General features: G+C 37.3%; 1 protein-coding gene across 2 annotated transcripts in view; it reads right to left on the bottom strand.

Annotated features, from left to right (window-relative positions):
- Nucleotides 1-18,213, bottom strand: part of LOC145660489 (mitochondrial 2-oxodicarboxylate carrier) — an 84,935-nt gene that overhangs the window by 14,864 nt on the left and 51,858 nt on the right. For both annotated transcript variants that reach the window (XM_081725576.1, XM_081725577.1), the window contains exons 4-5: nucleotides 12,170-12,232; nucleotides 6,996-7,148 (exon numbers count right to left, since the gene is read on the bottom strand). In XM_081725576.1, the coding sequence (XP_081581702.1) occupies nucleotides 6,996-7,148; nucleotides 12,170-12,232 (216 nt within the window). The remainder of the gene's footprint in view (nucleotides 1-6,995; nucleotides 7,149-12,169; nucleotides 12,233-18,213) is intronic.

The following is an 18,213-nucleotide window of genomic DNA, read 5'->3' as shown; positions in this document are numbered from 1 at the left end:
ATAGGACCATTAATATATGTATCTTATTATTAATACTACCTAGGTATTTTCCGTTACAAGTGTGGCATGAATGGGGTATTTCATTTGGTTTGAATATTCACACGATAAGCAAATAAATGTGCATACATATACTTGATATGAGTGGCTAGGTACATCGTTTAGAACTCCATTCACATCCATCCGAGGATCAAACTTAGGACCCCGCAAACCGAAGGAGAATATCTACCAATTTAATTTTGTTTTTAAATTCCGAGACAAAGAAAGCCTCGCAACAAGAAAACAATTACATATTATTCACCAATTCATAGAATATACACACGGAATGCATGGAGATGAGGCACTCACCTCTCATAACAAGCGTCTTTAGTTCAATTAAAACCCTTACAAATTTGTGGTGGGAACGTGTTCACAAGTATTTCGGGATTTTTCCATTCCTCCCATTATCTTAATTGGATTAATTCTTCCATCATCATTAATTATCTACCTGCTTTAACCCACACGACATAACTGCGGTACGTTGAATTAATAATGTATTTTTTAGTTCAACGTCCACGATTATTCACTCAGACTAAGGGAGACGATAATGTAATGAAAAATGATGGAATGAAGAAAATGGGGAGAAACGAGAAAACATCGAGAAAATCCTGGCGCACGGTATTTGTCCTCCACGAAACACACTTCGAGAGATCGAACCAGGGACCCCATACACCAGAGGTGAGCGGTCTGCCACTGAGCTACAGTTGCCCAAAATAAGAATGTCGACCTTGATGTCCTAATTTTTTTTAAAATAAAACTGCAACACCCTGTAAAACATGAGGGAGATTAATGTGCTTCCAGTATTGGGTTCTTTGGTGATAGTGAAGTAGATGATTAACTGTGTAACAGTTTCGACCAACAGATGGCACTGCCACAGAGGGACATTTGCGCCACCACCTGTGCCGAGTCTGTGTTGTGAATTAGCAGAGGACGAAGATCAGCAGATGGATGAAAGTGACTCACACATTAAACACAAGCAAGACAACATGCCACGACGACACAATCGTGCTCCCTACAGTCAAATGAGTGAGTCTGAACGGGGTCATATTGTGGGACTTAGAGAGGCTGGTTGGTCCTTTCGTCGAATCGGCAACCACGTTGGTCGTGATGCATTTGTGGTGCAGTGGTGTTGACAGCAATGGATAGCAACCCATTCCCACACCCGCAGAGAAGGTTCTGAACGTCCTCGTAGCACGGACGTGCGCCAAGTTCGGCGTATTGTGAGGGCGGCATTGGCAGACCGCACAGCTACCACGTCCAACATTCGAGCAAATGTGGTCCCTGCAGTTTCCACACGTACTATTGGAAACAGATTACTAGCGGCAGGACTTCGGACATACACACCAATTGCCCGTGTGCCACTGATGCCACATCATCGCCGTACACGGTTGTCCTGGTGTCAGCAAAGGAGCACTTAGAGGAGGGAATGGCGTTCCGTTGTGTTCAGCGGTGAAAGCCGATTCTCTCTCTATGCAAGTGATGGTAGATTGCGAGTGCGACGTCGACCTGAAGAGCGTCTGCTCCCACAGTGCGTGAGTGCAAAACACAGTGGTCCCACCTCAGGGTGCCCTCAGGGTGTGGGGGCGCGATCAGCTACAACTCTTGCTCATCTTTAGTATTTGTGAATGGGACATTGACAAGCACCTCTTAACGTGCAACAGGTGGTAGAACCGGTTTTACTGCCTTTCTTGAGACAGGAGGGTTCTGTACTGTTTCAGCACGACAATGCTCGGCCACATACTGCCCGTGCAACAGAATGTGCACTGCAAAGTGTGTCCCGACTTCCCTGGCCAGCACGCTCCCCAGATTTGTCTCCTATTCAACATGTATGGGACATTATGGGTCGACAACTGACAACTGCTCCACGTCCACCTACAACTGTTGATGATTTGTGCGACTAGATTGACCAGGCATGGCAGAATGTACTGCAAGACTGTATCCGTAATTTCTATGATCGAATGCATGCAAGAATCCGTGCCTGTATTGCAGTTCGTGGAGAGTATACACGGTACTAAAGTGTTGGTGGTAGTGTGATGATAGATGTGCCGTTCACAAAACAATGTACTGAAGGAGCCAATATTGTAATCATCTCACATTCGTACCATGTACAGTACATGGAATAAATGTGGTTCAGATTGGAAAACAATTTCGTGGTGTTGCAATTTTATTTTCCGGCAGTGTATATATATACTCTAAATTTCAAAACAACATAATGCACCAACTCACACTCCTACACCCAAACGACAAGTATAAAAGCAAACGTTAATGACACTGCATAGGAAAGAGAAGTTTTATAATATAATGAATATGTTCTATACAATGTAGTATATGTTTATGAAATCTCGTTCCAGCTCCCCGAAATTCGTCTGTGGAATTGTATGGTGGAATGTAAGTTACTAACTCTGTCTACGGATTTGGTCAGGCAGGTACAGTCCGCAGCAAAAAAACCTGCAACATGAGCATGTAAGTTTATTGTGAAACTACGCCTAACAGCCCACGGAATCAACATAACATCTAGTGGCACGAATCACGCCAGGAAAACATCGGCGCCCCCCCCCCCACACACACACACTTATTTTGAAGCAAAAGACTTCATCGTTTCACAATAAACTTTCATGCTTATGTTGCAGGTTTTTTGCTATGGACTGTACCAAGAACGTAAGATCGAAACGAAAACAAAAGAAGTTTTGACGTCAGATTTATTTTAGCCTCCTTACACCACTCAGTTGGTTGAGAGAAAGGATTTTTCCCTCTTCTGGCCTTGGCACAAGCAGCCCGTAGAGGATAAAGGCCAGTGATGATTTCAGATGGAAGCCCAGGGGAAAAGTCTTCCCTCCGGGGTGTTTCTCCGATCGTCCTCAACCTGGCTTACCACTATTTTAACAATACCACTTTCACCCTCCGACTCAGTTTATTCAAAATTCTGCTGATCGTCGTCGATTCACCGATCGATGTCTTTGGGAAGTTATATGCTAAATATATCGGTTCTCCTCGCCATTAACGCTGGGTTTCTAGATCGGAGTCCGCTACTTCTTTTTTTCAAGTAGCTCCGCAACTGTCCTCACAACGCTAAAAAGATGCCATATCGCCAATATGAATGGTGACACATCGTTTCTCTGATCAGAACCAGCACTGATTGATTTCACTGATGTCACGAGAAACAATATTCCAGTGAGGCTATGTTATTAGCACTCATTTAAAAATTAATTAGCCTAATAAATAGTGGTCCCCAAGTGACCATCTGCGTTACATGAGTAAGCAAGAAGTGTTGTGTGTTCTAGACGCCTTACCCACCGCGGCTTTAGATAAAACGGTTAGATAGATTTAACTTAAAAATAAACAATTGAAATACTATTCAAAATTGCAATGCACCTGAAAATCATTAATCATATTATATCATTGTGTATTTTATGGTGATCCAGGACTTCGCGGAAGAAAGTTTGGAAGCAGCTGTTATAACCCCTACTTATAAATGTAATTTTAAAAATTATTGAAGTTAGTGTCCTCGCACAGTTTTGCACAATAGTACCAGAATACAGTATACAGTTATAGCTGTAGATTCCATTTAGACGCTCTAGTGCTCTGCACAACGGAAATTTAAAATTAGAGGAGATTCATAAAATTAATCCATTTAAGTTAATTCTCATTGATAAAATCAACTTTCATCATGAAGCAATATTCACAACAATTACTAAAAAAAAAAAAATAAAATAAAATAAAATAAAATAAAATAAAAAATAAAAATATTTGGTCTAGGAATTAATTCGTGCGGGTGGACAAGAGATGGCGCAACGAACGGAGCGTCCCACAGTTCCGTGTATCCACACATGTGTTGCAAACCCCTGTCATCGCGTATCGTTCGTAGTATAGGGCAGTGGATTAAAGCGTCAACAACACCAGTTTGTAGTTAAGTGAACATGGCGCAATTTGTGCCTGATAAAGTGTTTTTGCGGGGTGTCCTGCTGCATTACTTTAACATGCAGAAAAAGCGACTGAAAGTCATCGTATTTTGGTGGAAGTGTATGGTGACCATGCTCTAGCTGAGCGAACGTGTCAGAAGTGGTTTGCACGGTTTAGAAGTGGTGATTTCGGCTTGGCAGACCAAGAGCGAGCTGGACAGCCAAAAAAATTTCAAGACGAAGAATTGACAGCATTGCTCGAGCAGGATTCGTGTCAAACGCAGGAACAACTTGCAGCAGCATTAGGCGTTGATCAAACAACAGTCTCCAAACGCTTGAAAGCCATGGGAATGATTCAAAAGATGTCACATTGGGTTCCACATGAATTGAAAGACAGAGACGTTGAAAGACGAAAAACCATTTGCGAATTGCTGCTTCAACGACAGAGCAGAAAGGGGTTTCTGCATCGAATTATTACGGGTGATGAGAAGTGGATCCATTACGAGAACTCTAAACGAAAAAAGGCCTGGGTGAAACCAGGTGAACCAGGTCCATCACAACCAAAACGAGATATTCACTGTGCAAAGGTTATGCTGTGCATATGGTGGGATATGAAAGGTGTGGTGTACTATGAGCTGCTGCAACCGGGTGAAACTATGAATGGAGAACGTTATCGACGACAATTAATGCGTTTGAAGCAAGCTCTGGCCAGAACACGACCAGAATGGGAGAACAGACATGATAAACTTATTGTTCAACATGATAACGCTCGCCCACATGTCGCAAAACCGGTCAAAACCTATTTAGAAAATGTCGGATGGGAAGTTTTACCCCACCCGCCGTATTCACCAGACGTTGCTCCTTCGGACTACTACTTGTTCGATTGCATGAACAACGATTTGATTGGACAGCGGTTTACTTCTTCAGAAGACATCGAAACATGGGTCTCTGACTGGATCGCTTCCAAGGATGAGGACTTCTTTCGCCACGGAATCCGTACATTGCCTGACAGATGGGCGAAAGTGGTGGCTAGCGATGGACAATATTTTTCTTAAGGTATTTATGTATTTTGTGTTTGTACTACAGCTTCAATGTGTGCGTACCAACCGCACGAATTAATTCCTAGACCAAATAAAAATAAAAAATAAAAACACCTGCAACATACAAAAAAAAAAAAAAAAAAAAAAAAAAAAAAGAAATAAAAAATAAAAAAAATAAACTAGAAACATGGTTGTTTCACCAATATTCTCAGAAATATGTATTCTACAACTCTCGGTTACTGTTTTAGATAAGATAAGAAACGTCAAATGTTTATCTTAGTTCCGGCCGAAATAGTCTTCCACTTTATTGCGCTGGCAACGTCGCTGCAACGGGTTGGTCGACGTGAGAGCAGCACTTAAGGTCATACACCAATTCGGATGCCGCACACTATAGCAAATCGCTTGTGTACTGCAACTGAATGCTTCTTGCAGAGCCTCACATGGTTGAATATTATTGGTTTCAATAACTACCCTAAGTGCCTCCTCGTTGTCATGGTTTTTCTTTGAGATATTCACCGCCATTCTTAAATCTGTACAACGATATTGGTACCTCAGGCTTACTTAGTACATCCGTACCAAATGCTTGTTATAGCTGCATTTCCGTTCATTCCCAAATTAGGCTCGGAAAGTATCCACTAGACCCGTATGACGCTGTTTAGTTTCTATGTTTGACCTGCTCTCACTGAAGTCCACGTTTAACACGTTTGAAATCAGCCCATCAATACATGGTTAGAATAAGATGTTTTGTCATTCGACTGCTATTTACATGCTTTTAATTATATTGTAACTGCACTTCATCTTATATATAAGGTAACGAGCTCCATTTGCATATCAAAACATACTTTGTCACTCTCTCCATCGCTCTCCTTCTGAAAAATTAGTCATATTTGTTATAAAAATCATTGTTCTTAATTCAAAAACCTTCTATACTCCTATAACAACTAATTATGCTTCAATGAACCACAGTAACTATATATCCCAGCATATCTACAATTTTCTAGACACCTACCCTGAAGCCCCACCAGACATCCCCAAATTGCTAAACATTTTTTCCGGAAAATTTTCTGAATCTTCTCGCGTTTATGGAATGTGAAGCATGTGTATGGTATCATTCCAAAACCTAATACCTTTTAAAGACAATGACGTACGAACCCCGAATCTAAGATGATTAGGGCACAAGTAGGGGCTTTCCAAAAATATGTGTTGTCTTTTTTTCATCGCTTTTACACTTGGTACAAAAATATTTTTATCTCCAAATCTATTACCGTATTTCAACAAGTTGATTGTTATTGCTTGTAGAGGTTGAGCGTCGCTTTTTAGCACCGAGGTTACATGAGATATGGACCTACCGTTTAATGTGAGATCCCAACTCCTGTAATGCGTTCAAATTTTTAATACTTCCACTGGGAAATCAAACTCAAGATCACGCGCTAGCCACCAGACCAGCGGGGAGGATTTCAGTTTCACCGTATGAAAATATGGAAAAATTTTAAATTTGTTTATATATATATATATATATAATACAAGATCAATTATTTAGACTAATTTTACTCTGCACGAATTAACTGTCCAAAGAAGAATCACTCTCTACTTTATGTATACACCGTATTGTACCTAACAGTACTTTTATTTTACTCTAACGTAAATTTTAAGAATAATGTTACGTGCCTTTTTATTACGTAATACATTTCCGTTATTAGTGGTGATGGTGCTTTACAGGAAGCAACTGTCGGATTCTTTCGGTTAATTTTAAATGTATTACGGACTCGTGGTCTTCGATGAGAAAGCATCTACAACCTACCACACATATTCGGTTCCAAGCTGATTCAGTTTTAAACCAGTAATTTTACAAGAACAAATGTCAATAAAACTAATAACCTACTGATCGATATACATAGAAGAAATTACTCAACTTAGTATTTGAAATTAAATAATAATTTCTCGAAATATCATTGTTTATTCATCGATTTACAATTACAACTCTTTCGAAAATCCTATGAGAGAAGAATCCAAAAGTTACCTGTGTAGCAATAATTTGCCTCGTAACAGTCCACGTCGATGGTACCTCCTTTAGGTGTGCTCTATTTGCTTGCAATGAGACTTTAACTACTTCAAATGGATTTACAAGAATAGCTTCTGTGATACCTGCTCCCAATCCAGCTAAAGAGTACGTCTGAAAGAATACATTAACAATCGAAGATGAACACTACACACAAACATTACGTTTACGTGTCACTAATTAATAAATTGACACTTATGATCTACTCAAGGTATCCAGAAATAAAATATATATATATATATATATATATATATATATATATATATATATATAAAAAAAAAAAATCAAGAACACTTCCACAACTCGTCCTTTAAAACTTAAACGAAAGTTGTTGTGGCACGAACCTAATCTGATGCTGCACAACATGCATTATTAACACTTCAGTCTCACTGCTTGTACATTTAAGCTAACATGTAAATAACTGGCTGTACAGTGTTCATCAGTCTATAAATTTCAACACAGAATCTTTAAACAAAATACGAATTCACATTTTTTACATGTTTATTTCACGAATTTAATTATCTTTTCTTCCTCCCACATTTTACGAGCATGTTACTATTTTCGATCCTTGGAAAAATTTCTGTACAGTCCGCAACAAAAAACCTGCAACATGAGCATGTAAGTTTATTGAGAAAAAAGACGAAGTCTTTTGCTCCAAATTAAGTGTGCAAAGGAGGACGACGTGGTTTTTCCTGGGTGATTCGTGCCACTTAGACGTTATGTTGAATCCCTGCGCTGTTAAGCGTAATTTCACAATAAACTTACATGCTCATGTTGCAGGTTTTTTGCTGCGGACTGTACCATCTACAATGAATTAAGGATGAATAACAACAGGACTATTATTCGATTTTGTTCAATTTTCGATTTAAAAAGAAGTAAATTATGCTTGAAAGATTCAGGTAAAAAAAAAATCGATAATAATCCATCCGTAATCGAGTTGAGTTGGGTTGATTTTTGAGATAAAGTCCTGTTCAGCAGCGAGGCTATATGAGAAGTGGACCTGCTGATTAACGTGGACTCTGAACCACATGAGCTCCCGCCGGGAATCGAACCCGGATCTCCCACGCCAAAGACGCGTACGCTAACCGGTTAGCTACGAGGCTCTCCACTTCTACTCGAAATCAGATATGTTTTGCCACGAGTGCTTTATTCGCAAGAAGGTTTTACTGTAACAGGTAGGGCCACTAAGCGAACGGAGTACAGGCTGAGGTGGCCAGTTTCTTTCTTGGCTCAAAAAATATGAAATTGAAGACCTTAGTAGTTATGGCTACTACCAGAATTCATTTGACAAATCAATTAATATTCCTTCGCTATACAAGCACTTTTGACTTCTTACACAGGACAATGCATAATGATCTTTGGGGTTTCAGAAATTATCAATGTTCAATCAAAATAAACCTGCGGCAGAATATTACGTTTAAACAAGTGTCTGTACACAACTGGACATTATTAGTTTCGTCTATTAAATTATATGAAAAGCTATCAGATTTGTGTGTAATATGATGGGTAGTCCTATCACAAAGGAGCAAATTACCTTTTATTTATTTTATTAATGTGTTTCAGCTGTGATACAGCTGTGAAGACGTTTTACACCAGACACAATAATAATGGAAAGAACATAGGGCAAACACTGTGAGAGTCGGCAGCGGGATTTGATCTCCAGTTTCTTTCAACAGGAATACTAATTGTTCTTCTATGACCGCTCGGTTATTACACAGGTTTACGAAACCATGAAAGTTTCATATTCTGTTATGACTGTTCTTTTTCTGGTAGAAAATATCCTTTACTTATTAAAAAAAAAAATCATCAAATAATTATCCAATATGTTGAAGCGAACATTGGTCTAATTGCTACACCTTTCTGAAAGAAAAATGATTCTACACATTATTAATAATAGAATTATCTAGGAATAACACAACCCGACACAAATGAAAATGGTTACCGTCTTTATTTCTTGGATTATTCTCTTTCCGAACATACATTCCCTTACCCTCCCTTAACTTCAGCTTCTACATTTAATCTTATGACGCCAACCTTTCAAAATTACGTTAATGCCAACCTGGGGTCCGTGCGGACCCCAACCAATAACGTTGTTAGTAGGCACTTGTTTGTTAGGTTTTATTTTTATTATTTTGTTAAATACAGTTCCTTACTTTTATTTGCTATAACATAGTAAAAATTATATATATATATATATATATATATATATATATATATATATATATATAGTTACTAGAAGAATATACTAAACACAAACCAATTTTTATTCTCCTGCTTATGGATCTTTGCTTTCCTACCACATACATACACACACACACACACACACACACACACACATATATATATATATATATATATATATATATATATATATTGTGCAACATTAGTGACTACCATACATTCTACTGAAATTTTCCATATACTACATTTTCTTTATTTCTACGTATTTTCTGATCGCTCACGACTTTCAACCATGTCCATATGAATATCCCTTTTGCACCTTCTCTTTGTACCAACGACTATTGTTATGAGAAGACACAACTCCCGGCAAGCCCGGTGCTTCTGAAATAAATATCCATTGTTATATTTCCTCGCTTATCTAACCATGGCTTTACAAGTCACTTCACCAGGTCTTTTACATTCCCTCGTTCATGCCCTAGATGCTGACAAACATATATTTTGTTTCTGAATCATTATGGTGTTTCAGTATTGCACACTCACAGGGTGTCTACTGGGATACCAGAAAGTAAATTCATGACTTTTCATGACCTATTTGTTCAAATTTTCATGACCATGGCGATAAAAATTTACCATTAGTAATAATAAACCCCTACCATCAGTGGTGCATCGGAACTATGCGGGTTGCTAGTCTTAAATATCACTTATTGTGAATCTTAAAGAATCTGAAATTCTGCCGCCTTGTGCTCGAGCACAGAATAGCACTTACCTAAATACGGGCCTGCTCTTACCAGTTAATTACTCTATACTGTATTTGAAGTTTTAATTCTGAGTATAATTATCCATCTAGCAGAAATTTGTCTAAAATTAAGCACTCAGAGAACTGCCCAAAGACAAAACAAATTATAAAAGAAATTCGTTTTAAAAAAATAGATCATCAAATTTAAAATCTGCAAACTCAAACGAATAATATTATTTGCATAAGTCTAAAGGCCCAAAAATACACAATTTACATTTCTTAGAAGTAAAGAAATAGCAGATCACAAAGTTGGACAGTAAAAAGTTGTTACTATATTACAGAGACTAGAAGATGAAATGGGGAGCAGCTAGGAAGACAGTAAAGTACCAGTTAGCCAGCACTAACTGGTGGGGGAAATTCTCACAATTACTGAGCTGATACAACTGTTTCAGTACATGCAGTATGAGGTATAAAAGTATGAAGTATAAAAATATACTCTGAGATTTCAGATTTTCATGACCAGTTGGGTAAATAAAGGACTTTTTCATGACTTTCATGACCAGTAGACACCCTGACTCAGTAAATTTTTATACCGTATTTTCCGGTCATACTTGGAATGTAAACATACAAAAAGAAATCTTCCACATGTACGTACCAGTTACTGATCCATAGCTTACAAATTTCCAGATGTGTACAAGTCATGGTGATTCAGAACGAATATTTCCCTGAGTTCACGGAATGCTGATAACTTGTCTGTTTCCAGTTTCTCTTGACTAGTTTGAATACTATGAAATCAACAAAACCTAAGGAGACAGTTGAAACGATTCAGCGACGTAGTTGCTTGGAATATTGGAATTGTGGTATTTTCACTTGGCCACAATTCATTCAAGCCTTTTTCTGCCGATTTTGGCAATAGCGCCAAAATAATGAAGTCTATGAACGCATATATTTCAGTTGCGTCGTTTTCAGAGTTTTACTTCTTTGCTTTCTCAACATAGATTCGAGCTTCTGTTTCCTGCACAATTAGATTGGCTGATTCTGGAGTTTGAAAACTTGGAAGGCAGGTAGTTCATTCTGAATACCTAATTCCATTGGTTTGAGCTCCTTGAATATATTTTCTGCCAATGTCTGGTGTTCTGGTGGGTCCTGTGCACTTGATTTTTTTTTTTTTTTTCCATGTGGAGGTGTAAATTCTGTAGTCTTTGTTCCGTGCTCTGTTGACATGTCTAAAATTCGGCTAGAACGCTGCGGAGGGTCATAATCAGAAAACAGGTCCATGTCACATTCATTAGAGCTACGGGTAGTTTAGTCTCCTTTCCCTTCCTCAGAAAATTCACGTTCATACTCGTAATGGCTGTCGTCCGATTCAACCTCAGTTGCTTTGCTATTAGTTACTTCTAACATCCGCAGAACGCTTTCTTTAGGCAGTCCTAGACGAGACACTGCAACTAAATGACAGAACTTTCTCAATGTAATTTTGCCTGAAACGCATCGTTTTCTGTATATTTGAGTAGTAATATGCTCCGGCAACATTGAAATAGAAATAAAATTGAACTATTTCTTCACAAATATTATACAGGAAGTACACTTTTTGTTAAAGAGAATTTATTTGTTTCATAAATATGTGTATAGTAACATTCAGTAAGGTATTCAAATTCTAAGAGAATAATAACACAAAGATAGTGCTACCATCTTCTGACAATTTTTAAAACAACACAACTTACTTGTCAGAGGAATAAATATTTACTTTTATTTATGTTGTTGTTGTTAGGAACTACCAATTAGCAAACTTTATTTATCTATCTGTGCATATTGAAGCATGGAAAACCATGGGGTCCGTACGGACCCCAGGTGTGCTAAATACGTTTTGGTTCTTAAATATGCTTATAATTTCTAAATACAAAAGCGTACAAGAAGTAAATTGTTATGAGTGAATTGAAAACATATTAAAAAGAGATGTCCTAAGTCGTGGATAAGAAAATGAAACAAACAGAGAAAATATATGAACATAATGAAGCCTGGGGTCCGCACGGACCCCAGGTTGGCGTCATAAGGTTAAGATGCTGGAAGAAGACCGAGCATCATAGGAAGAGTTTCGCCTAGTCATTTTTCTAAAATCTTAACTACCATTTTGCAGTGACTTAGATTAACATTGTGCATTTTTATTTTATCAACGTACAGAATTGATAATACTTAATCAATAATGCGATATACATACCACTGGAGTTGGTGCTGAAGCGCCGAAAAGGAAGAACCTTTTATACTGCTCGAAAGTAAAAAACTGTAAAGAAAATATATAAATTTACATATAATATATTAACTGCTAACGTAACGTAATACCACAGAATGAAACACATCACATATCTTATTACTATCATTCGCCTTCGTACTTAATACAAAACCAATGAATCTTATTTTAAAATGCACTGAATAATAAGTTTTATACTACATTACTGAATAGTACGTTATTTATTGCATTCTGTAGAACGCATATTGAAATTGTACCTTCAACAATATTCTTAATGTCTTCAACAAAATTTATAACTTCTTGTATATAAAATTAATTTTAACCTAATTCACAATTAAGATTGTGGCACTTTCAAGTTAGATAAACATACGATAGTTAAGTTGTTAGATTAGGTTTTCAACGTATCTAATGGCTGAGAATAGCATTTGATACGAACTTTGGGTGTAACTACATAAACAAAACATGCGAATTTTCAAACTAGAAAACTATTCTATATTTTTCCATGAACAAAAAATACACGTTTCTTTGAATTGAAAACGGGATATCAGATAATCTTCTTTCTTTTCCACAGTCACACTAAAAAATTGTAAGAGTAATATCTACTGCTGGTAATTATTTCAAAGCAACATAAACTACGGACTCTACTGTTCTTTCGCGTGTCAAGCAATTTTGAAGTACTATTTACATCACCTATTGAACTGGCCCAGAACAACTTCTACTGATCTAGCAGACATTTATAGAGTTTTAAAAGAAAACAAATAACATTTGTAGACCTAGCTCTGTTGTTCCTTCTCTAATGTTACCTGTAAACAAAAAAATAATGCAGTCACAATGCTATTTTACTTAACACTATTATGCCTCATCAGAGTGCAATGAAATACTTTTAAAATAGCCCTTTCTACTCTTTTATACTTACATAATACGCTTAGTTCCGAATTCAAGCAAAAGAAAACTTCGAGAAAACATAGTAGTGGCTCTCAGCTCAACATGAACATTTAAAATATAAATTATAATACTACTGCGACAATGATACGTCAAAACATACAACTGCACACTAAACATGCACAACACAGAATAACATGTTACTTGCCCTGTTAAGACAGAAAAAAAAAAAAAAAAGTAAAGAAAGACAAAAACAAAACAAAACATAACAAAACACACACGTTAGTTATGCCTACCTCTCTACCTGGACAAATTCATCTTCGATCATTTTAAAATTTTATACGAGGCGTTTTATGAAGGTAAAGAGACAACGCATATACGCCGTAGTGCAAATTTATGAGGCATAATTTGGTACCACTGACAGTTTGGCAATGCTGTCCTTAGTCTTCTGCAAATTACACGTATTTGGAAATGACTGCAGCAATTTAGAATTGAGCCAAACGCGAAGTGCACGCTATAATATGGTTCTTGTAGCAAACAGCCAACAGACATCCATCACCAAATTGTGGCTGTTTATGGAAACATTATGAATAATCACAATTTGACGGTGTCCTCGCTTGACCTAGATACTCACGACGAACAAAGGAGTGGGAAGCCTATGTGGTCTCTGATAACCTTCTAACAAGAACTGAAGAAACGTGTATGACTAAGAGTGTGAAAGTAGGAGAATTTTGTGTCATGTTTCTCCAAGTATCACGAAGCTGTGATCCTAACCTTGGTATCGAAACTTCCGTGCATGCTAGGTACCCAAAATATTGACGAGACCTACAGAAAAAGAAAAGAACGGATGTTGTGACGTCCTTATCCGGTACACAGACGATACGTTTCTTACACTGCTGTCACGAGGTCTACTGCCACAAGTCTGAACCCAAACAACAGTACTACAATGGCATTATATCCATCCCCCCTTCCCAAAAAAATCAACGTCTATCTTATCCCACAAGTTCTGTCCGTCAATTTCCGGGGCAGACATGGCATCTTGTTAGTGCAATTCAATTCATGCCTTTGGGAACAACACTGTTTTATATTTATTTTGGAGTTTAACGTCCTACGATTTTGCACCAAGGCTAACAGGGACGGTAATGGTGAGACGAATGACAATGGTGGAATGACGAAAGTGGAAGGAAACGGAAGAACCCGGAGACAAAACAATACACGGTATTTGTCCACCAACAACAATAATTACCGCAGCATACTGCCGTTGACGGTGCAACGGCTTGGATGTCAATCATCCAGAGCAAATAAAGGGCCATATTGTCACATAAGTTCGCTTGCTTCATAGCAACACTTGGACCCACACAGTAAATATCACCAAGAGCTCCTTGCAAGATTCCGGTGGGAAGTTCTCGATCACCCGTCATACAGCCCGAACATTGTGCCAAATTATTTTTATTTATTTATTTGAAGAAATAGTTTGCTAGACGACGCTTCCACGATGACGATGAAATCAAGAAGGATGGCAGGAATGGTTCAGGAGAGAGGGGCAGAGTTCTACGAGACTTGGGTCCCGAAACTCAAATCATGACTAAGTAAGTGTTAGGATAATGGCGGCAGTTGCTGAGATTTGGGTGTTCGTACCAGTGTTTCAATTGTAGCGGTAGTCAAGCAACACAAACATTTGGTGCAACGTTAGTTGCGTTTGAATCTTTACTTTTCTGACACACCTCGTACTTAACAACCAATGTTCTACTCTTTCCTTGGAATCATTTCTGACGGAATATTTTCGGAATGATCATTGTACCTACCAGTACAAGTAATCACAAAACTTTTAAAAATATCTAAATTTGTATTATTCTCCTCCTTTAACCCTTTAGAGATGGGCGTGGGATATAAAAATACAGTCGATTGTTTCGTTAAGGACGAGTGTGATATATAAAAACAACATTTGGACAACTTCCTGTATGATATATGATTAAGGAGCTTGTGTGGTTCAGATATCAGGTTACGCTGTAGGTTCATGTTCTATATAGCCTTGCTGCAGAAAGGAAAGTTAAGCACAACTCAATCAACCTACCAATAACATATGGACGGAAAGGCCAGTGTGGTTTATAAGCCTCATTTGATTTGTCAAATAAGTCATTCAACACCCAATTATAGGCTTGGATAGCTTTTAAGGCGTCCTTCTTTTTCTTCTTCTTCTTCTCTCTGAAGAAAAACTGATAGCAGTCCCTAAAGGGTTAATGAATACACTACAATCTTAAGATAATGGTTCCTGATGTCTTACTGCATTAAAAATAAGATTCCTGATGTCTTACTGCATTAAAAATAAACCATCACTAAGACTTCCAGAGAAGAAGATACAATTACCATTGCTTATTTATAATTGACTGCTGAAGCATGTTATCAATATTCACCTAGCTAAACAACTGAACAGCATTTGTAGCATGATAGGCAATACGTTTGCGATGAGTGTACAAATTCGGATATACTTTCCGTAACCAATGAGAATCCGTACTTTTCGAAATTTCAACTGAGAAGGGGAACATGTCGTACACGAGAAGGTATCGGAAAGTTTAAATTATACCCAAGAAGTTATTGAGTGATTTTGATATAAAATTGTTGTTCAAAGCCTTTGTATTTTAATAAGCCTTCTCCAAAATCAATGCACATGAATTGTGCTTCCATCTTCCGAGTTCTTTTAAACTATATGTTGTGGAAATTTATATGTTTGTGGCCAATCCTTTCGACAATGAGATCTCGGAAACTATAGGCTCTAGAAAGATGACGATTTCACTGATCGATTGGAAATTTTGCGTAGATTGTCCAGTTCTAATTGAATATTTTAAAAACATGACCGTTATTTCTTTATTACATTTTTTAGGGTACGCATGGAAGCGTTGAAATTAAAAAAAACAAAAAAACTAAAGCACCATATCCTACGCGTTATACACCCCAACACTACGCTGTTGTGTATATAGGGGTTGCATATGTCTCAGGCGTTTATTTCATGGCCAAATAATAATGAAAAAGGAACGATAACCATTTCTCCAGTTTAACCAGTAAGATGAATCTTTATATTTTTGGAGTGATTTGCCCAATGAACACCATATATAACTGCGATTATAATTAATTGCGTATGTAATGTATTTGCTTATTACATACTGCGTGCAAGAAGAAAGAAAACACTGGTCATGCATGAATTAGAAACTCCAACCGGAAGTAGGCTCAAATCTTGCAAACGGTGCGAAATATTGAGGTCCCCTTTATAAAACGCCTTGCCGATTTTTTTTAAATCAAGACTTTTTTCACTTGTGTCTGTAAAGGGACATGTACAGATGTGAGGAATGAGAAGGATATTTATGCTCATATGCGAATGATGCGCTGTGTAGAGAGCGCAGGTTCAGCTAGTAAAGTCTAGTAAAGTATTTTAAAACATACCATTATTTAAGGATAAACATATCATCGGTGAAGGGGCGAAGTGGCGTAACTCGAAAACACGATTTTGAGTTATGACCATGATTCATTCTTATTTAACCTGCTCTATCAATCGTAAAGATTTCTTAGCTGAATTCCTGAGATATCGAAGACATAAACTTTCTGCAAATAGTGTATTTTGAAATATATAGTACAGTATAACGTCAAAGCGACATTTTAAACTGCTCTCTTGTTAACATCCCTTCACTGACGATATAACTATCAGAAGTAATGTTAGTAGGTGTATTTACAGAGGCGTTCTGAAGCATAGAAAGTTATAATAAATAATGACATAAGGAACATTTCATAAGGAAGTTTTTCAATTAGCAAGTGACAATGGTTATGATAAAAATACTCTTTTTTTCCCACAACGGGAATAAATATGAGGGAGCGCTGATTCAAAATAGATTTCTTTCCCTCAACTTTCATATTTGTTTTTCAAGTTACCAAAAACTCAGAAAAATACAATTAAGATTCAGTTTGAAATCCTGAATCTCCTATTAACCTAAAAATTCCAACAAGTCTCTATATAAATTCTGTATATATGAAGTATAATGTGAGTATGATGATTCATCCATCAATATGACTAAGAGGAATACTGATAGAAAAATTAAAGAACCTATCAGAGACTTCTATGGATTGCAATTCCACTATGTCAGGACGCTTCGAAGCATAACATTCGGGACGTTCACGTTTAACAGAAGTTTTCATAGTTCATTGATAGAAGTGTATTTGAGGCTTACTAAATAGGGACAAAACGACCTAAGTTGAATGCGGAAAAGGGAAATTTACAAAAGAATTGGGATATTACGAACAATAATCACTAGGGCCCGGAAGTTGAGGAAAAATCCTCTTTTTTACGAGTGCCCGAAGACAAGGCTTAACATAATATATAGTCATTTTGGGTTATTGTAAGCCAGAAAATGGTGGATTTTATTTGTCCTTTTTTTGCCTTTTTCGGCGTTTTCTTGCTTACTGGTCTTTTTTTAAGCTTTTCATAGGTCTTAACGTCTTTTTTTGCCCTTCATCTTTCGACAATAAATTTACTGGTCATTAACTCGAATCACCACCACCTCTTAAACATCTTTTCTTTAGTAAAGAAAATCCAAAAGATAAGACATTCTTCAACGACTGGACTGATAAGACCAGATCTGCAAGAATCACAAGTCAGATAAGGAGACGTAACAATGTCCTTCAGCAAGGGCAAGTGAGGGTACGGAAGTTTTCTTATTTTAGTTTGTACTTCAGTTTGTGGAAGAAGGACAGACCGTTAACCTACCAGGAGCTTGTATCTTGAGCATTATATTTATCAAATAGGTAATCCTAATTAACTTGGGTCTTATTTTTAAGTCCTTTTATCAGTTTTTAGGTCCTTTTTTAGAAATTTTTAGGTTCATTTCAGGCAATTTTTAGGTCTTCAACTTCCAAGCCCTAATAATCACACATGCAAGTAAACTAATTCTTAATTTTTCTAACATAATCAACCAGATACTTCGCAACTGTTTATAAAAATAGCTAGTACATCACAACAACTTGTTACACAAGCAGCAAAAAAACTTAAATGCCGATCTATCGGGAAAGCAAAACACGTGTCTGTGCACTACAAAGCAAAGCAAATTTGGCGGGTGCTGGGATCAAACCAGTGATCCCATGTGCCA

Source organism: Thermobia domestica, chromosome 9 (genome assembly GCF_964235325.1).
Source record: "Thermobia domestica chromosome 9, izTheDome1.hap1.1, whole genome shotgun sequence".
Taxonomy (NCBI): Eukaryota; Metazoa; Arthropoda; class Insecta; order Zygentoma; family Lepismatidae; genus Thermobia; species Thermobia domestica.
This window is presented reverse-complemented; position numbering and strand designations above follow the sequence as displayed.